This window comes from Heterocephalus glaber, unplaced genomic scaffold (genome assembly GCF_053883595.1).
Source record: "Heterocephalus glaber isolate CG9 unplaced genomic scaffold, H.glaber_assembly_v1.0 deba00001608, whole genome shotgun sequence".
Taxonomy (NCBI): domain Eukaryota; kingdom Metazoa; phylum Chordata; class Mammalia; order Rodentia; family Bathyergidae; genus Heterocephalus; species Heterocephalus glaber.
The window spans coordinates 15,380,193-15,401,840 of NW_028258379.1; the positions used below are offsets into that span (position 1 = coordinate 15,380,193).

The following is a 21,648-nucleotide window of genomic DNA, read 5'->3' on the forward strand; positions in this document are numbered from 1 at the left end:
CCGCTGGGAGCTGATATGCCCTGTGTCCGACAGTGCTCCCTCATTGTCCCTAAAACTCCTTTAGGTTAAGCATTTGACACTCCTTTCAGGTCTCAATTTTATTTATCTATTTGTTTATTTATTTATTAACAATCAGGCAGACTTTTTTTTTTTTTTTTTCCGGTGCTGGGGATTAAACTCAGGAACTTGCACTTGCCAGGCAGGTGTGGCACCGCTGAGCTACATTCTCAGCCCAGGGTCTTAATTTTAAAATAAAAATTCTCTTGTGACCAGTAAGCTGCTGAAGTTTAAAGTAAATTCGGTTACCAGACATGGTCTTTCCCCACAGGTGGGATGGTGCCACACAAGAGCAGTGGACTCTTAGGCAGGTCTGTCTGAAACCCAGGATGACAGAGAAGGTTTTTATCTTAAAGTAAACCTGCTCTGTTGTGCCTGCTGCTGACACAGGATATACCCAGAGCCCGCCCAGCAGACTGGTCATTCTCACAAACAGGCGGGGCAGGCTCTTTCCTTGCCATCCTTAGGCAAAGCCTCTCAAAACAGCACTGGACAGTAACCCAGGGGTTCTCATTCTGTTGGGTTATAAGGACAAGCAAAATGTTTGTTTTTTAAATTCGGGGGGTAAACTACTGACTTTTAATTTTACGGGACAGCAATTACCACTTATCATCATGAGAAGACATTTTAACACTACAAAAGTCAAAGGGATATAATCTAAGATGAAAGGATAGCCCTTTAAAATCAAATATTTGTAGCTTTACGAAAACTCTGCTTTGTTTTTATTTTTCCTAACTTCCTTTGACAGTTCTATTTCTTCTTGAATTTCCATGGGATAGTGCTGAAGTGGTAAACAGCAGAGAGAGAAATCAGAGGAAAAGTTCAACTTAAAAATTGTTTCATTTCCCTCCTTAACCTGACCACTTCTCACACTATGCATCTTTGGGCCATGGGTTTCTTTGATTAAAATAACAATTTCACCAGAATGGGTTTCCAGTATCAGGAGCAGAATGCTTTCAGTAATCCTCTTAGAATTATTTCCACTCTGGGGAAAACTGCTTTGTTAGTTGATTGATCCTTGCTTGGACCATATCCCACCCACCTGAACACTTTGGGTCTATGTGGGGAGGTGCAACTATTGATTGCCCCATGTCTGGTTTAGCCAGATCAGACGGGATCAAATGGTAGAGACTGGCATAGTTCCCAGAGGAGGGAACAAGCTTGCCTTCCAACTACTGTCCCAGGCAGGTGCGGGAGATACTTGCAGAGCCAGTTTAACCAGCATTTTGAGCAAGATTCAGCTCATACATTTTTTTCAGAGTCTAATTTAACAGTGGGAGCATTTATTTTACATGTTCTGGGGTTGCATATAAATCTAATGCTGTATATATATATATATATATATATATATATATATATATATATATGTATATGTATTCTAGAGCCCAGTGTATCCAGAAGCTGAGGCTATAATTTAATTGTAAACAACAGAAACATAATTAAGGCCCATGAGACTGAGTTTTTTCTTATCAATCATTCCCTGATAAGTACCTAAGGTAATAAATTCACTTAATTCACCAGAGAACATCTACTACACTGGGGAGACTATTTAGCCCAATTATCCATTGTGGATTAGAAAATGATAAGATCATTATTTAAAAAAAATTATAGAGCCTAGGACTGGGGATTTGGCTCACTGGTGCCGCCACCTGCCTTGCAAGCGCAAGGCCCCTAGTTCAATCCCCAGTACCAAAGGAAAAAAAAATTATTGAGCCTATTCAACCAAAATGACCTAATCATATATCTCATTATTGAATTGTGATGAATACTAAATAACATACTCTCTGTAAAACACTTAGCATAATTCCTGAGCAGACACTCAGTAACTATTGGCTATTATTATTTGTATTCATTCAGAAAGTTTTGTTTTTTGTCTTTTTTGGTACCGGGTATCAAACTCAGAACCTTGCGCTTATGAGGCAGGCGGCAGAAACACTGAGCTAAATCCCTGGCCCCAGAAAGTATTTTAAAGCACCTATTATGTGCCAATACTATGTTAGGATCTAGAAAGTCAATGTTGAGTAAATGAGGCAGAGTCTGCCTTCCTGGAATGAGGGAGCAGACACTAAACAAATTCATTCAACATTAACAGCTTGTAGGTCCTGGCCTCCTCTAAGTGCTTGGAGGTACTGGGTCAGTGAACAAAACAAAGGGCCCATATCTTTGTGGAACTTATCTTTTAGATATGAGCCCAGTTGTTTTGCAAATGAACAGGAATTATTACAAATGCCCTTAAGTGGTAATAATGAAAAACCTAGGGTGGAACTAAGGCTTCTGGAAGCCTGGGGATTTGGGGGAAGTACTGTAGTGTACTGAGCCTGGGACATTTGAAGTTTGAGGTCTGGACAGAGTAGGATGACTTGAGCAAAGAGTGGGAGGTGGGGGCAGAGAACACACACATTATGGTAGCAGCTCATTAATTCTGTGTTACAGTGCCTTTCACAAGTGTGCTCTGAGCTAGGGACTGGCAAAGATAGGAGATGATCCCTGCATCTGAAGTTTGCAGTGGATTGAATTTAGTCTTCAGTTCGAGAATGCAAGGCAGCCTTAGTTTGCCTTTAGTTTGTCTCCTTCCCCGGAATCCCTGACAATTGACAGTCACTGCCTCAGTTTCCCTTGGTCTCCATTGCCTGGAACAATTAGTACCAACTAAAATAGGAATGACCTCTCTGGGAAATCAACATGACTTCCTGTCCTTGCTGTAATGAAAGTCGCCCTACGTGCCCTTGAAAAGGTGTCAGCGTACATTTGCTGTTGAATAGTCAAGCTTGGGCTGAAAATCCATCTTGAGGGTGGAGCTATCCAGCACACACATCACCCGTTAGCCCACCTTCCCCTTGCTACTGAATTTCCTCTCAGTTCAATTTCAAGGCTCTTCTTATGTCATTCTATTAGCAAGTTTTCACAGCCTGGTTCATACTCCAGCCGTTGAATAGTTCACATAGTTTAGTGCAGACACAATATTTACAGGAACTGAACATGGATGGATTCTGATAGTGGCTTCTGGAGTGGTCTCCACAGTACAATCAAAATAACAAAGAATTCACTGAGTGTGGTGGCAAATGCCTGTAATTCCAGCTTCTCAGGAGGCTGAGGCAGGAGGCTCACAAGTTCAAGCCCAGCCTGGGGAACTCAGTGAGACCCTGTCACAAAAATAGAAATAAAAAGTGCTGGGGATATAGCTCAGTGGTAAATCACCTCAGGGTTGGACCCCAGTACCTCAACAAATAAATAACAAAACAAAAACAAAAAATCCAAATAATTCAAAATAAATCCTTTGAATTTAGTCCCCGTAAAACTCCCAATGTACTTGCTTGAACCTTGTGTAAGAATCCCCAGAATCTAGGGGAGTGGTGGCCTGGGTGAGAAAGTGTGGTTTGTTCAGTGTCCTACTATTATATGGCACAGATTCTCAGCTCAACTCTGTTTATTGTCAATGGTTCTCCAACAAAGGGCAAAATGGAATGTGTGTGCCTATTTTCAAATTCCTGTAAAAAAGGGGGGGCTCTATAAGCCCTCAAAGTCTGGGTCAGGGCAATTTACTGTTTTTGACTGTTTTCATTTAAGACTCTGTCAGATCTGGAGAAAGATCTCACCAGTTATCATGTTAGTGTGGAGGCATCTATAAGAAGGATCCAGAGGGACTGTGTTTGTATGAGAATGAAATATGACTGTTGATGTCCTTTTTGCAATTTAGAGACAGCCAGGGAGGAAACTGAGCTGTGAGGAGCTGGGAAATTTCCAAATTTGGTAACACTGATCCAAAAGTTGGTATTTAAAGTCTAAGGTTGGCGGTGGGAGCTGTTGGTAAGTCAGGCTGTAGGGCTGAAAATACCCCTTGCAGGGACAACTGTGTGCAGAGGTGGGGAGGGGCGGGACAGCACTCATATATATATTGTACTGGGGATCAAACTCAGGAACTTGTGCTTGCGAGGCAGGCACCGTGCCACTGAGCTAACCCCCCAGTAATATTTCTTAATACTTAACCTTTTACCTGGAAGCCTTTCCTCTGCCCAGAGTGCTCTGCTCCCTCTTCTTCCATGACTACTTCGCATTCACTCATTTTCACAGCAAATGTTACCTCCTTCCACTCAATCCAAAATAACAGCGCAGTTGTTCACAACATGTCTTTTTATTTTAATTACTAGACCAGCTTTTACTTTTATCTGACATTTTTCATTATTGTGACTAAACTGTAAGCTTCATCTTAGTAGGGAATTATTCTATTTACAATTAATTCCAGTAACTTTCACATAGGTGGTGCTCAATAAATGTATTGAATGGCAAATAAATAATAGGATATTTGCTGGGTGTGGTGTCCCAGCACTCTGGGAAGCTGAGGCAGGAGGATTGCAAATTTGATCCCAGAATGGGGAACTCAGTAACTTAGCAAGATCCTATCTCAAAAAAAAATTTAAAAGAGGGCTGGGGATTTAGCTCAGTGGTTCTGGAGCCTGCCTCTCAAGTCCAAGGTCCTGAGTTTGATCCCCAGTACCAAAAAAAAAAAAAAATTTAAAAGGTCTGGGAATGTAGCTCAGTGCAAAGGTCCTGGGTTCAATTCACACTACCACACGCACACACACACACGCACACGCACGTGTGCTTGCGCATTCAGAAAATAGGATACTTGACTCTGTACAATTTGAAATAAGAAAAGATTACCTTTATAAAGGTCCTACTCCAGTACCTGTAGGTAATTGTTTTTTCTGGCTCTTATACAAGAAAATAATGTTTTGAGGCATGTGAAATGCTTTTCTGCCCTAGAGGGAATTCTGAAGCCAATGGAAAAATAGAAAGCAGGAGATAAGAACACAATTAAATAAATCTCGAACTAGATGTATGATATAAACACCCCAGGGCTGGTCTTACCTAAACATATGGTCCAAAACCACTTCATGTGAAATTCTTGGGATTTCTCCATTATTCCCTGGTCATTTTACCATGTGAGCCAGAAGTAAGGTTAGAAACGTGTGAACTGCTTGCCGTGGCTTGGTGCAGCATTTGGTGAGCCTGTTTTGGTGGGCCCCTGAGTGGAGATTGAGCTGGAGACCACAGAGCCCTGCCCACTTTCCCACCCTATCCCATGAGCCCTTGCGTTTCTCTTTTTCAAGTTCTAAACTCAGGCATGCACCAACTGGACAGAGCCTCAGGTTCAAATGAATTTGATGTGGAACTGGTTGTCGAAGTACTAGTAACCAATGAGCTCCCAAATCCTCCCTTGCTGTGAAGTTTCCCTCACAACAAGCGGAGAACAGGTGAAAGCAAATCTTTATCCGAAGACATCCTCTGGGCAGGTACCCATGATTTACTCCATGCCACACCATGAAGCTGGAGAGAAGGGTGCAAGGAACTCAAAGGATGATTTCTGGGGGCCGAGACACACCTTCACACTAATGAGTGCGAAATGGGCAGGACCATGTTCAGTGCTTGTTTATAGATGCAGAGATCACCTCAGCCCAGAGCTGTGATGTAGGGGCCGTGATGTGATGTGAGGGGCTGTGATGTAGGCCCAGGACCCAGGCCTCTGGTGATCCTGCGTGATACATGAGTCCCTCTGTTCCATGCAATTCAAACAGTCAACAAATACTGACCCAGCTCCAGCCATGTGCTCAGTCACAGCTGCATTGCTCAAGAAGCGAAGTATTTTAGTAAGCAGGTGCAGGAGAGCCATATCCATCATGGTATCTGTTGAGTGCTCTGTGTTGTATCAAGCGCTGCTCCTTGCATTGGGGGAATAGCAAGTACTCCCTCCCTTGAGGAACTTTCATCTTGGCATGTTTACAGCACACTTATAAGGTGGGTTTTTAAAATTTGTTTGTTTTGTTTTTGCATTACTGGGGCTTGAACCCAGGTCCTCACACCTGCTAGGTAAGTGCTCTACCACAGCTATGTTTCTAGCCCTTTTTCTTTTTTAGTTTGAAACAGGTTCTTGCTAAGTTGCCCAAGCTGTGATCCAGCCTCAGCCTCCCCAGTAGCTGGGATTAAAGATGTGTGCCACTACACTCAACATAAGATCTTTTTAAAAAATAACAATGTATTCTATATTCAGTATTCTTTTTTACGTTAAATTACTTGGGAGAGTACTATAATCATTTTAGTGCTGGGGCTATAAAAGTTTTATTATGCCTCTGTGGCTAATGCTGGGGTATAAACCACCCAGGAAAACAAGTCAAGTAATACCCCCCCCCCCCGCCTTGCCCCTGCAGGGCTGGGAATTGAACCCAGGGCCTTTGGCTGTGCTAGGTCTGATCAACACCATTTCTAGGCAGGGTATGGATTTAAAACTAAAGCACCTCATACCCTTCTGTGTGGCAGGAAACATTAGACAGCAGGTATCATGGGTCCATGCAGTTCTAAAGATGAGTGTACACCCTGGGTTGATAAAACTTTAAATTATTATGCCTGATAATAGACATAATAAGCACTGACCAGGATTTTGGTTATTTTCACCTGAGGAGGGCACAGGTTAAAAAGTCACCCATCAAAGCCCTTTGTCCAAAAAAAGGGAATCCATGCAGCCTGCTCAGTCACAAGGACAACAGCTGAGGAGCACTCTGTTTGCCATCCATTCATTCATTTTGGACTTATTGAGTGCTTACTAGTGTCAGAGGCTGGGTACGGAAGACCACCTACTAAATAGGATAGACAAGGTCCCTGCTCTTGGAGAACTTATGGGGTGGTGGAGGAAGACAGGTGATGAAAAAATAATACTCAAACAGGGTATCCAAACAGTAAGTGCTCAGTAGGAAAGAAAACCAGATAATGTGACAGAAAGTGACTGAAGGGTAAGGAGGAGGAACGCAGCATTGGACAAGCAGGGCCGGGCAGGCTTCCTGAGGTGATATTTGATGTCTTGTTTTTTGTTTTTTGGGGGGTACCAAGGATCGAACTTGGGACCTTCTGAGGTGATATTTGAGCAGATGCTGGTATGAGGAAGAGTCACTATGTCATGATGGGGGGGGGTGCACAGTGAGTATGACTGGCCAGCGGCAGAATCAGCTTAGCACATTTGAGGAAGAGAAAGGCCAGTGTGGCCGGGAGGGAGGGAAAGTCACTCAAGATGATGCTGGAAGGCGAGGTGGGGGTGGGATCTCATGGACCTGGAGACTTCCAAGGGAGAGTGGTTTTTTTTTCCTAAGTTATTCCAGAAGTTGGATTCTAAACAGGTTGGAGGAACAACAGTCTGTTCATGGCTATGATTTAATTCAGAGTCTTCCTGGGTGGGGGAGTAGATTTTGTCGGTATGTGATCTGTCCCTGTCTTAACCAATTGCTTCACAACCCAGAGCAGGCCAGACTCTGAGGGTGGAATTCTTAGTAGAATTATGTTAGGAATTTCGCCAGTGACCTCTAATCTTTCAGTGGAGAAAAATCAGACCTGATAATTGCAGCTGAAGTCTCCCTCTCTCCTTCTTTTCTTTTCCTTTCTTTCCCTCCCTCCCTCTTTCCTTCCTTGCTTCCTTCTTTCCCTCCTTCCCTCCTTCCCTTTCCTTCTCCTTCTCCTTTTTCCTTCCTTCCTTCTTTCCTTCCTTCCTTCCCTTCCTTCCTTCCTTCCTTCCTTCCTTCCTTCCTTCCTCCCTGTCTTTTCCCTCTCTTTTTCTTCATGTGATGATTGAATCCAGGGCCTTATGTACGGCGGGCAAGTGTTCTACCACTGAGTTATCTCCCCAGACCTCTTTATTTATTTTGGGACAGGATCTTGCTAATTCAGTCTGGCTTCAAACTTGTGACCCTTTTGCCTTGCCTCCCTAGTAGCTGGGATTCCAGGCGTGTACTGCTGTACCAGCTAAAAGGTTTTTTTATATAACACAATTAAATACTGAAGTAAGATGAAAAAATTGATCACATCTAAGGATGAAACTATGATCCCATACCAGAAGTTACCTAACTTCATTTCTATATACTGGTCGGGATTTCTCTGCTTTAGGACATGGGAAACTTTTTGGCATTACGATGATCGATATCTCTTTAAAGATCTGCCTTGTTGAGTAAAGTGGTGGATAAGATGTCTCAACACTTTTAGGATGTCATGCACTAGTCCTTTCGAGCCCTGCCCATGCTGATTCTGAGAGTTTCTCATTGGATGAGAGTCCTGCAGTTGAAGCTTCTTAGGGTGTGTTGTTGTCCTATAGGTGTAGTGACGTAGGTGGGGTTGGTTCCCTAGGAATTCCAGCAGCTACGTACACCAGAGCCTCAGAGGGTCAGCTGAGGACATCTGTGGAGCTGACAGTCTGGAGAAGACTTGTGTGACTGCTGAGGGTGGGCTCTTGTTTCTAGAGCAAGGTTTGACATGGCAGAGAGACATGTGCACGGTGGTGGTGGGAAAAGATGCGCTAGCTTGGTCTTTGGCACCATAGCTGCTCCCAGTTTCCTCGGCTCCAGATGGGGTGTGTCCCACGGACCACACAGAGCTTTGTTGAAATGTTTGAATTAGCAGCAGGACGGGGATCCCACTGAATCATCGTTTGCTGTCAAAAAGCCAAGAGTTGTTCAGAATGGAAACAGAATATTTCCCAAAGAGGATAAATCAGTAACACTAATTAGCTGTGGTGGTGGCGTTTTGTGTGGGGTGTTGGTGGCAGCAATTCTGTGCCTCTGCTGTTCTAAATAGGGGTAATGTTTTTGCTCACAATCTGAGGCATAGGATGAGTAACCTTGACCCTTAAGGCCCTGCGTTGGGCTCATGTGTGTATGAGTCCAGCAGGGATTGTGCACTGCTTCTCCCCTTGTTGGCTGCAGACATTTAAGAATGAATAAATTAAAGGGTGCTGCTAACACAACCATTGTCACTGCAGACAATGTGGTATTTATGTATGACATTGGCTGTCTTTCCCATGGGACTCCATAACAAGGCTGAGTTTGATCTGTCATCATGAACCACTAGAACATTATACATAGTCTGCACCAGTTGAAAATAGCCCAGACATTTTTTTCCTCTTTACCAATTTTTGCCTATTCATCCCCAAGAATAGAAGACTCAGCCTATCAGTCTTTCCGAAGATTTAAAGAGCATTATCTATTTCCTTCTAAGTACCCATCAAGAACAATCATCTACATCAACGATGGTGAACCTTTTAGAACTTTCAATGATAACAAATAGCCGGCTGTGGCATGTGTACCCTAGGTTTGCCATTACTGATCTATGTTTTCCTTGCTTAGATGAGGGCATTTCATTCATTCATTCATTCATTCGTTCATCTTTCCACTTAGTAGATATTTATTGAACATTACTATGTGCCAGCCCTGTGGTAGATGCCAGGCAAATATCAGTATGTGCTGGGCTGGGGATTTAGCTCAGTGGCTCCGCACCTGTCTTGCAAGTGCAAGGTCCTGAGTTTGATCCCTGGTGCGGGAGGTGTGTGTGTGTGTGTGTGTGTGAATATCTGTATGTGAAAGAGACAAAGGCCAAAAGTTGTCTAACAAGTCTCTGGAATGACTTCTCCAAGGCCCTAAAGGAGCTGATTTTGGTGTGCGCATCTTCCTGACTTCTGGTCCCGTGCTCCGACCGCAACCCTTCACCACTTGACCACACTTCCTCAAATAAATAGCTACTTCTGCATGCTGGGGACTGGCCATGTGCGGCAGCATTTACGTAGGTGGCACAGACAGCAGCCTTTCACTTAATGTTGCAACAACACCAGGCTAAACAATGCATACCCAACTTGAAAAGTTATGACAGCTTGATGTGGGTCCCATATCAAGTGCAAAATAGGAAAAGTTCCTAAGTGAGAAGGAAAATCAGCTGAGGACAAAATGAATTTGTTTTCAATTTGAGTTAGAGCCAGGTGTGAGATTTTTAGCCTCCTGTTCAGTTTTGGATTCCCAGATTGGAGGAACTTAGCACATAGCTAATCACACACTACCTGGTGTTACGTGCTCAGACTTGTTCAGAGTGTGGAATCCCTGCCCCGCTGGGAGGAGGTACCTTGATCACAGAGGCGTGCACACACCTGTCTCAAAGTCACTCTGACCTTTGCATATTGCAAAGATAATTTCACACGTGGGCTCTGATTTGCCTTTATTTTTATGCTACATTGTGTGTGCTCTGCTTTTTTAAAAAAAGCTTTATTTTTTTTTCAACTCTGAAAATTCTTTTATTAAAAAGAAAACAAAGGCTGGGGATTTAGCTCAGTGGTTTTGCTGCCTGCTGTGCAAGCTCAAGGAACCGAGTTTGATCCCAGGTACCAAAAAGAAAACAAGCTCTACTTCACATGTTGAAACAAAAACACAGAAGTAAAACTGCTATAAAATACTGGTACTTTTGACAAATTAGAGATGGGGGTATGGGTGTGTTCTGTTGTATCTCAGTCACATCTTGGAGTTTTGCTTACTTAATTCTGCTTCTGAAATAAGCAGTATCAAAATAGCCACAAATCAGGAATATTTGGTACCCCAGGAATACTCGGTATGGGGCTTCCTAAGGTTTCTCTCCCCGACCCCTCACTGCCTACCATGGGGCCAGCTCCTTTCTGGGGACTTGAGTACAGTTAATCAATCACATGTGCCCAGGCTGAGCAGGTTCAGCCTTAAGGATGACCCAAAGTGGGCCTCTGCCTGCCCTGAAAAAAGCTTTATTTTTAATTGATAAAAAATCATTGTATATATTTATGGAGTACAAAATATGTTGATACACATATACATTGCAGAAAAACCAAATCAGAATGATTAGTATCTCCAATACTTCAAATATTTATAATTTTTTTGAAGTCAGATCATTTAAATCCTCCTTTAGTTATTCTGAAATATACATTATTATTAACTTAGTCAGCACACTGCAACAGAACACTCATACTTATTCTTCCTAATTGTAGCTTTGTATCTGTGGACCAGCCTCCCCCGTTTCCTAACCACCCCTTTCCTCCAGACTGTGGTAACCACCTTTCTACTCTCTATGTCTATGAGTTTGACATTTTTTAGATTCCACATATAAGTAAGATTATTTGGTATTTATCTGTTTGTGTTAAACTTATTTCATTTAACATAATGTCCTTTCATTTCATGCATGTTGTTGCAAATGACAGAATTTCCTGTTTTCTTTAGCTTTTTTTTTTGGTACTAGGGATTGAATTCGGGACCTTGTGTTTGTGAGGCAGGCAGTGGAACCACAGCGCTAAATCCCTGGCCCTTTTTTTTGTTTTTGGAGACAGGCTCTGACTATGTAGTACAGGCTGGCCTTGAGCTCACTATGAAGCTCAGGCTGGTCTCAAATTTGCAGCAATCCTCCTGCCTCATCCTCCAGAGTGCTGGGATTACAGGAATGTGCCACCATGCTCGGCCCTGTTTTGCTTTGTTTTTTAAGGCTCAATAATAGTCCATGGTGTATATATACCATATTTTACAAATCTTCTTGTCTGTTGATGGATACTTAGGTTATTTCCAAATCTTGGCTATTGTGAATAATGCTGCTATCAACATGGGAGTGCAGATGTTCTTAAGCATAGTGATTTCATTCCCTTTGGGTATACACCCAGAACTGGGATTACTAGATCAACTCCATTTTATTTATTTTCACTATTATTATTATTATTTGGCATGGGACGTGCTGACGGTCAAATCCGGGACTGGGCCCATACTAGGCAAACTCTGTACCAGTGAGCTACATCCCTAGCTTCCTTTTCCATTTTATTTTAATTATTTATTTATTTTTGGTATGCTGCGGATTGAACCCACTGCTGGTCCACATTTTAACATGGGGTTTTGCAGTCCTGAAATACATATCCTGAGGGTCAGGAATTTAGCTCAGTGGTTCTGGCACCTGCCTCGAAAGAGCAAGGTCCCGAGTTCAATCCCTGGTACCAAAATAAAAAATAAAAAAATTAGGCAATGAAATACATATTCTGAGCAGATTGAGATGTGCATATATTTTAGAGTGAGCAGAGGTATGGATGCTAATGGGACAGGAGAGGGAATCTGGGACTGTACCATGTAATCTCATAGCTCCTGGCTGAGTGCTTGCTCCCTTGATGCTCTGGCCCTCTGCAATCTCCATCATTTTATTACCTAGAGGACAGAAGACCCAGGCCCCTTCTCTGATTGCAGTCACTTCTTCTGGGACCTGTCTCCTCTTTGTGTTCTGTAGCTCCCTGTTCTTCCTTCTGTCAAACCTCTCACTGCTGCCCTGCAATCCTCAGTTGACTTGTCCACCTTCCCCATGAAGCTGGAATCTCTGTAAGGGTAGGGACAGGTACACTTTGTTCAGTACAGCTAGCATCGGCTTCCAGACTAGTGTTAGGCCTGCAAAAGCCCATAGTTCTTTGTTAAATAAACAAAAGAAAGAGTGAATGTGGTCTGTCCTTTTAGAGGATGGCTGCATTAAATCTCAGCTCTCTGGTAATAATGGTGCCAGGAAGGAAAGAGTTAAGTTCTCCTCGAGGAGTCAGGTTCACCCAAAGAGCTTGTTCTTTTTCTTTATTGGCAGAGGCAGGATAAGTGATATATAAGATAAATCCTGGTTATAAAATCTTGACACATCTTTTGGGCATTGGCCTGAGCTGCTTCAGATTTGAAGGAGAAGTAAATCAAATCATTCTAGGTTTTCTCTTAAGTGGCTCTGAGATCCAGTTGTGAATGGAAGGCAAGGCCAGACCCAGGAATTCAAAGCTTGACCTACTTTGTCAAAGCTAATAATAAGAGGAGAGATGGATTTGTCTTCATAACCCCCCTCTCTCTCTCCCTCTCCAATAAGCAAGAACAGTGAAATAGCCTGATAGATGATAGAATTAGAAGATCTGAAGGCTGCAGAATTGCTTTAGGATTCAGAGCAGCTCAAGAAGTCTGTCTTTATGTTTTCTGTGTGTTTTTCCTTTTCTCCTTTCCTCCTTTGAGAGAGAGAGAGAGGAGAGAGAGAGAGAGAGAGAGAGAGAGAGAGAGAGAGAGAGAGAGCTTAAATTCCCACCAACATAAACCAATGACATACAATGATGAAATTCTGTTTTCACCTCTGCCTGTGACAGGGAATGCAAAAATAGCAAGTGGCCCAGTTCCACGAATCCCGCCTCTTTGCCCTCCAGTTCCCTGCCTGGGTCGGATCTCTAAGAATGGAGGTTAGCGCACAGCCCCGTGCGAGCCGCGCTCAGCTCGGGACCGGAGCGTGATGTCAGACGCTGGAGCAGCCGAAGCCCGGCCGAGAAGGTCGAGGCCCCTGGGGAGCCCCGAGGGCGGGCGGCTTGGCCGGGCCGGCCGCTTGCCCGGTCGCGCGGCGTCGCCTGGAGACTGTCCTGGCGGCGTTGTGTTGCTGTAAACAGCCGCTTCCCTGTTACTATCTATAGCAGGATCGCCGGGCTCCGGGGTGCGGCGGCGCGGTTCCACTCCCTGCGCGCCCCTAGCAATCGTCTCCTGCCCTAATCCTACCTCCTTTCTGTCTGGGTGCCCACCTTGGGCTCTGACCCCGGGGCCCAAAGAGTGGGGGAGGGGACACAGGGACTTCGCAGGGACCTAAGGATTCTTGCCCCAGAGGGGGCCGACGCTCTGCGGCCCAGCCAGGGCAGTGTGACCTCGGCTGTGCTTTGCAGCGGGGCAGGAGGCTGGGGGCGTCTGGAGGGATGGCGCATTCTGGGGCACCTTGCCTTCCCAAAGCCTCAGTTTCCGGGACGTAGAGCGGCTCCTGGGGCCCCAGCAGTCGAGGTCTCAGGCTGGCCACTGCTAAGCACAACGCTTCCAGTCCCCCTCAAGTCCTCCCCCCTCCAAGTCGGAGCTGGAAAATCACCCGCTGCGGACTCCCTGTAAGCGCAGCTTCCTGGCGGGACCGAACCAGCCGCTCCCCCCGCACCCCCCCCCCCGCGTCTTCCCAGTGCGGACTTGCGTTATCCCTAGAAGCTCACCCCACTGTGTAATCCCGAACTGACCCCCCTGCCCACACAACGCAACCCCCCTCCCCCAGGTCAGTTACAAAGCAAAGGACCTCTTAGACATTTTTGCATAGAGGTCCTGCACAATGCTTATTGGCTCGTGTTTCGGATTTGACAGTAACACTAATATCTTTACATATGGCCAAGAAACAAAATAAGTGCGCTGTCTTCCTTAAAAACATAAACGAATGAATGGATGAATGAATGAACCCAGCATCGTAGATAAAGTAGGTTATCGTATTCTTATTTTGGATCTTCCATTTTCTCTTCTAAAAGCAGTCCTAATATTGCCCCAGCCCCGGGGTTCGAGGCGAGGGGGCTGAAGGTCTGATTCCATATTTTGCAGTGAATTAGGGCAGGGGGGATGTAGATAGGGACACATTCGTTCTAGAGACGAGGCTTCAAGCCCTCGGGGCCTTGTACCTGTTTCTCCTGTTCCTGAGGTTCAGAACTGTCCTCTGGTTCTGGACAAAGGTAAAGAGGCGACTCCCGCCCCATCCCTTCCGACCCAGGAACGAGGGTGGGGATTGAACCAGGTGCGAATGTTCCCTGGCCTTCTCCGCCGCTCCCGTCTCTCCCCCCCCCCCCCCCGCCCCGCTCTGCACCCTCCGCTTTGGCTGCAGCCCGCGAGCAGTTCCCGTCAATCCCTCCCCCACCCACCCTACACAGGATGTCCATATTAGGACATCTGCGTCAGCAGGTTTCCACGGCCGTTCCCTGTAGTCGTGGGGGGAACCCTCTCGAAGTCCCACTTAGGGAGAGGCCCAAGAGACCCCTGAGACCCTAATTACAAAACGCCCGCTGGACAGGGACACAGGGCAAGACGGGCAGGGGGCTGCTAGCGCGGCAGAGGCGGCCAGGCGGCGACAGAGGTATCTAGGAGCGCGCTTCCACCCTTGTGCCGCAGTGGTTGCGCCCAGTGACGTTTCGCTCATTCATAAATACTGTTATAAAAGCGGTGGCTGCGGCGCCTAGTACTCCAACCGCATCTGCAGCGAGCAGGCTAGAAGCCGAGACAGAGCAGGCGGCGGCGGCGCAGCGAACGAGCAGTGACCGTGCTCCCATCCAGCTCTGCTCCGTAGCTCCCACCTGTCTCGGCCCCTCGGCCCCTCGCTCGGCTTTCACTCACCTCGACAATGATGTTCTCAGGCTTCAACGCTGACTACGAGGCGGCGTCTTCCCGCTGCAGCAGCGCCTCCCCGGCCGGGGACAATCTCTCCTACTACCATTCGCCGGCAGACTCCTTCTCCAGCATGGGTTCTCCCGTCAATGCGCAGGTAAGTTGGCTTCGTGCCTCTGCGGGGCCCGGAGGCAGAGGTCACCGAGGATTGCAGACGTTGGGGCGGGACGCTAAGGGACCAGTCCAAGTCTCCCTTTTGCCCGGGAGGGAGGCTTGTGAGGCCAGAGCGCTCTGGGTTGGGAGCCTGGGACTTGTTCTGGACGCACGCACGCTTGTCATAGTAAGACTTAGCTCCCCTTCCCGAGACAGGCCCATCCTGAGTCGCCCCCCTGCACTGGGCTCCTGGACTTGTCTCTGACATTAGCTGGGGCGAAAGTGTCCCAAGCAGAGACTTGCTAACTAGAGCCTGGCTCCTGGGGGAGACGGCAAAAAGCGGCAATCCCTCCTCTCTGGGCAGCCTGCAGCCAGGAGGAGGGCGCGGGGAGGAGGGTGCAGCGGGCGGTGTGTAAGGCAGTTTCATTGATAAAAAGCAAGTTCATTCTGGAGACTCCGGAGCGGCGCCTGCGTCAGCTCAGACGTCAGGGTTATTTATAACAACCCCCCTTTCAAGCGAGTGATGCTGAAGGGATAACGGGAAGGCAGCAGCAGGATGGAAAGGAAAAGCACTGCTCTGCGGATTTCTTGGGGGCAAAAGGGGAGAGCTTTCATCCCAGAGGAGAGGCATAGAAGAAGACTTGGGCAGTCCGCAACAAGACTGCTTTTTTTCTCTCTCTCTTCCTGCTGCATGCGGCACTAACTCCCATCACTCCACCTGTGTCTAGAACCTGCCAGCTCACGTCGGCTTTCCCCTTCTGTTTTCTCTTAGGACTTCTGTACGGATCTTGCTGTCTCCAGTGCCAACTTCATCCCCACGGTGACTGCCATTTCGACCAGCCCGGACCTGCAGTGGCTGGTGCAGCCTACCCTGGTCTCCTCCGTGGCCCCATCGCAGACCAGAGCTCCCCACCCTTACGGGGTCCCCACCCCTCCCGCTGGGGCTTACTCCAGGGCTGGAGTGGTGAAGACCATGAATGGAAGCAGAGCTCAGAGCATCGGCAGGAGGGGCAAGGTGGAACAGGTGAGGAGCCCTTCTGCAGAGTGGGGGTAGGGTGGAGTGGCTGTCTGCCCAGACTGGAACCCAGTTAGAGAGGTGAAACCCAGATGGGACTGATTGCACTTCCTGATCAGAATGCCCAGCCTTTTCTATCCCAAGTCCGACTCTGATCGTCCCTCCCCAAGAAGTACCGTAGTAGTTTCTTTCCTGATTGTTTCTTACCTCATGTTTTAGCCTGAGCTTGTCTTTGTTCCCTGGCTGAGAATCTTACTTTAAATGCAAGTCACACCCAGCCTGCACCTGCAGATTAGAAAGGGCTTCACCGAGAGGTGCAGCTGCAGGAGCCAGTTTCCCTAGGTATGGGAAAATGGCAGACACTGTTACTGAATGTTGGTCTTTTCTGTTATCATTTTAGTTATCTCCTGAAGAAGAAGAGAAAAGGAGAATCCGGAGGGAAAGGAATAAGATGGCTGCAGCCAAATGCCGAAACCGGAGGAGGGAGCTGACTGATACACTCCAAGCGGTAGGTAGAGCCACAGGTCACACTTTTTTAAACTTAGACGGAGAGTGGCAGAGTGGGCATAAGGGAGCAGGATCCTGTGTATGACTGTGTCTCATGCTTTCCTCTATCTCTCGGTTTACAGGAGACAGACCAACTTGAAGATGAGAAATCTGCTTTGCAGACTGAGATTGCCAACTTGCTGAAGGAGAAGGAGAAACTGGAGTTCATCCTGGCAGCTCACCGACCTGCTTGCAAGATCCCTGATGACCTGGGCTTTCCAGAAGAGATGTCTGTGGCGTCCCTGGATTTGAGTGGGGGTCTGCAGGAGGCTGCCACCCCAGAGTCTGAGGAGGCCTTCACGCTGCCCCTTCTCAATGACCCTGAGCCCAAGCCATCGGTGGAGCCCGTCAAGAGCATTAGCAGCATGGAATTGAAGGCAGAGCCCTTTGATGACTTCATGTTTCCCGCATCATCAAGGCCCAGCGGCTCTGAGACCGCCCGCTCTGTGCCAGACATGGACCTGTCTGGTTCCTTCTATGCAGCAGACTGGGAGCCCCTGCACAGCGGCTCTCTGGGGATGGGGCCTATGGCCGCAGAGCTGGAGCCCCTGTGCACCCCTGTGGTCACCTGTACTCCCAGCTGCACTACTTACACGTCTTCCTTCGTCTTCACCTACCCGGAGGCTGACTCCTTCCCCAGCTGCGCCGCTGCCCACCGCAAGGGCAGCAGTAGCAACGAGCCTTCCTCTGACTCACTGAGCTCACCCACGCTGCTGGCCCTGTGAGCGGGCAAAGAAGGGGAGGCAGCCGGCACCCCAAGTGCCACTGCCTGAGTGGTGCATTACAGAGAGGAGAAACACGTCTTCCCTCAAGGGTTCCTGTAGACCTAGGGAAGACCTTATCTGTGCGTGAAACACACCAGGCTGTGGGTCTCAAGGACTTGAAAGCATCCACAGGTGGACTCAAGTCCTTACCTCTTCTGAAGATGTAGCAAAACGCATGGAGTGTGTATTGTTCCCAGTGACACATCTGAGAGCTGGTAGTTAGTAGCATGTTGAGCCAGGCCTGGGTCTGTGTCTCTTTCTCTTTCTCCTTAGTCTTCTCATAGCATTAACTAATCTATTGGGATCATTATTGGAATTAACTTGGTGCTGGATATTTTCAAATTGTATCTAGTGCAGCTGATTTTAACAATAACTACTGTGTTCCTGGCAATAGTGTGTTCTGATTAGAAATGACCAATATTAAACTAAGAAAAAGATATGACTTTATTTTCTAGTAGATAGAAATAAATAGCTATATCCATGTACTGTAGTTTTTCTTCAACATCAATGTTCATTGTAATGTTACTGATCATGCATTGTTGAGGTGGTCTGAATGTTCTGACATTAACAGTTTTCCATGAAAACGTTTTATTGTGTTTTTAATTTATTTATTAAGATGGATTCTCAGATATTTATATTTTTATTTTATTTTTTTCTACCTTGAGGTCTTTTGACATGTGGAAAGTGAATTTGAATGAAAAATTTAAGCATTGTTTGCTTATTGTTCCAAGATACTGTCAATAAAAGCATTTAAGTTGAATGCGATCAACCTTGTGCTCTTTTCATTCTGGGAGTTTTGTAAGATTCTGAAAGGTATCATTGGAGACCAGTTTGTCAAGAAGGGTAGCTCCTGGAGGGGAACACACCCTTCTGTCTGATCCCTTATCAAAGAGGAAAATGAATCTTTGAGAGCTGAATTTGAAATATTTTAAAAAATGCATGTCTTCACATTGCATTGCTAAAATTCTCTACTTACTGGTCAGGGGGCAGAAACCTGCTGTGCAGTAACTGTTGTGGGGACACGTCTTCTGCTTCCTTTTTTGTTTTGATACCCAAGAGGGGAATATTTAAGTCTAGTTGTGCCAATCATAAATTCAGACTTTTATTTTTAAGTTTATTTGGAAACAGTGTCTTAGTATATATTTCAGGCTAGCCTTAGATTTACTTATGTAGCCCATTCTGGCCTCGAACTTGCCTGGTCCTCCTGCCTTAGCCTCACAGGCATGTGCTACCACACCAGGCTAAATCAGATGTTTTGATCTTAAAGGAATCCTTTGAGTAAACACTTGAGCTTTGCACAACCTATTTAACTTTTTCTTCTTTTGCAGTATGCTGGGCATCGAATCCAGGTCCTCTTGAAATGCTAGGGAAGTGCTTCACCCTTAAGCTATGGCCCCAGCCCTATTTTAACTTTTTATTCCTACAAAATCATATAAACAGTTATTCCTACCTTAAAGGTGAGCCAACTGAAGAATGGTTGGAATGAATTTCAGTATTCTACAATGGGGATTATAACCTTTACTTCCCACTTTTTATTCTCTCCATCATGCTGAGCTACCCCTTAATAGTTGGGTTAAAAACAGTTTTTGCTTGTAAAAAAAAAAAAAAGAAAAGAAAACTTCAGTGTTTAACTCTAACGTGTATCTATTTAGTTGGCCTATGTAATTCTCAAAAGGAAAGAGGACCATTGTTTTATTCCTTAGTAGAAAGTGCCTTGTCATTTCTGAAGTTGCCTCAACACCAGGCGCCTTCATTCAGTTGATAGGAGGAAGAAACTGGCTCTGAGAATTCAAGAGATCTCAAACAGTACAAATAATGACTGATCATTCTGTAAATAAAAAGTTACACAATGGCTCAATAAGAAGTCAACATGGCTCTGCATCAGCTTTAACTTAGAAACGTTATCATCTTAAAGAAGAACATGACCTTTGGGTGACCTTTGGTAATGGGGCACTTACATGCACATACATGACCCACAAGGAAAGGAGACTCTGCCCTTCTACCCTGCTCTTGAGCGGTCACACAGGCGTGGAGCTTTCAAGCCAGAGACTGCTGCTGTACAAGCTGGATGGAAGGAAAATCCCAAGGCCAGTCTTCTAATGCCCTGATGATAATGAAAATCACTGGGTGGTCATGGGCTGTCAAAATTGGTCAAGTTAAAAGTTCGAGTTTAAAATGACAGTTCCACTAAGCTTGAGGTTCTCACCTGTGACCTCCCTGATCCTTCCACAATAGTTGACACTCGGCAGCAAGTTATGGCTCTTTAAATCACTCCTATATCACCACTTACATGTTGTTTTTGCCTGTCTTGCAATAATGAAAGTAGCCTCAGGCTCACTGCTGTTCAAAGGGCAAATATCCTATATCCTTTAGATAAGATCTAAATTAAATACAGAATTATTATAACCAACACCCGGATCTGAAGTAGCCTGTTAGAAACCCAGCTGGCTCCACTAAGTATAAGGCAGTAACCCGAGGAAGGAGATTTCCCAGGGCCCTCCTGCCCTGGACATTGACCTGCTCTGGGGGGACCTCACTGACTGCCCCTGGCAGTGCCGTGCTGACTACAGAGAGACATCACAGCTTTCCCTCTGACAGCCCCAACAAGGCCCTTCCTCTAGTTCATCGGAGCCCAACTGCTTCATCAACAAAACTGCACTCAAACTCCAAGATTCTAGATGTTGTAGCGCATGCCTATAACCCCAGCTATGAGGGAGGCTGAGGCTGGATGATAACAGGCTTTAGCCAGCCTGTGCAATTTAGCAAGACCTTATCTCAGAATAAAAAGGCCTAGGGATGTAGTTTAGTGGTAGAGTGCTAGTGGTAGCATGCTGGAGGCCCTGGGTTTGATCCCTAGTATGGGGGAGGGGATCTCCAAGAATAGGGAATCTCTTCTCGAAAGTCATAGGATTCCCTTGGACTAATGACCTGCTAAGCCCCCTAATAACCACTTTCATGGCCTCAAGAAAAGAAAAGAACTCAGTGTGGTGGTGCATGCTTGTAACTCCAGCACATGGGTGGCCAAGGCAGGAGAATCTCCATGAGTTCAAGGCCAGCAGCTTGAGCTTGGCTACCTAGCGAGTTTGAGGCTGGCCTGAACTGCATAGTTGAGACCTTGTCTGAAAAAACTAAGAGAGAGAGAGAGAGAGAGAGAGAGAGAGAGAGAGAGAGAGAGAGAGAGAATGAATTCCTTCCAAAGTACTCTTTCCAAGTTCTCCTTTCCTGACTCAAGATGCAGTGACTCCACGGATGATTGACATTGGAAGACCTCAATTTCTACTCTAAGATATGATCTCACAGCAGTCCCAAAGAAGTGACTATGTCAGCACATCACCATTAACACTGATTTGAGGCATACATAGAGTGGAAGGGGCTGGGGGACAGGGGTCACTTCCTTATGGAAATGTCCAGTTTGGCTCACACAGTACTCGGTTACTGAATATTTTGTTCAGTGGGTGAATGAATAAATTCTATCCTATTTCCCCCACAAAAAAGAAATACATACCATTCATATTCTGTAACTTCTATTGCAGGACTTGTTAGGACATTAAGCAATGGGGATTTCACATGTTTTATGTCTGGCTGCAAACACCCCCTTTCCCCTCCTCCCCTTCTATCTTTGGTTGCTGGAATTCCTCCACTTCCTCCCCTCGGTTACCTCTGCCAGTTCAACTCCAAAATAAAGGCATTGCCACTGTGCTCCTGGATCAAAATTAATTTTAGGGGAGAAAAGGGGAGAAAAAACAAATATTTATCTCTGTAGAAGAGTGGATTATGGATTCTGCATCATCTTTGCATGTCACCGCATCTTGTGCAATTATCAAAATTAAAGGGTAGCATTTAACAATTTGTTCTAATAACAGTCATTTTGTATCCTTAGCAATTCCCACGTGTGAGCGAAAGTAAATCAATTATGCTATCTTGAATTAATGGACAAAAAGTCTAAGACATAATAAAATTTCTCAGATGATTAAGGAAATTGTTTGGAGTTTCAATGTTTTTCAAGTAAAAAAAGAAAAAGCAACCCTTAAACTATGTGTGAGACTCTTTCCAAACATAGACTAACCAAATTCCTCAAAAAATACTTGAGATAAGAGCTTTATCCCTCTGCATACTGCATGCCAAATAGCAGGGTGGTTTGAACTGT

At 45.8% G+C, this 21,648-nt stretch overlaps 1 protein-coding gene across 1 annotated transcript; it reads left to right on the plus strand.

Annotated features, from left to right (window-relative positions):
* Nucleotides 1–14,887: 14,887 nt before the first annotated feature.
* On the plus strand, nt 14,888–18,266 carry Fos (Fos proto-oncogene, AP-1 transcription factor subunit). Its single transcript, NM_001310255.1, is given in 4 exon segments — nt 14,888–15,180; nt 15,949–16,200; nt 16,592–16,699; nt 16,821–18,266. Coding segments are annotated over 4 exon segments (1,143 nt in total). The 5' UTR covers nt 14,888–15,039; the 3' UTR covers nt 17,463–18,266.
* The last annotated feature ends 3,382 nt before the right edge of the window (nt 18,267–21,648 follow it).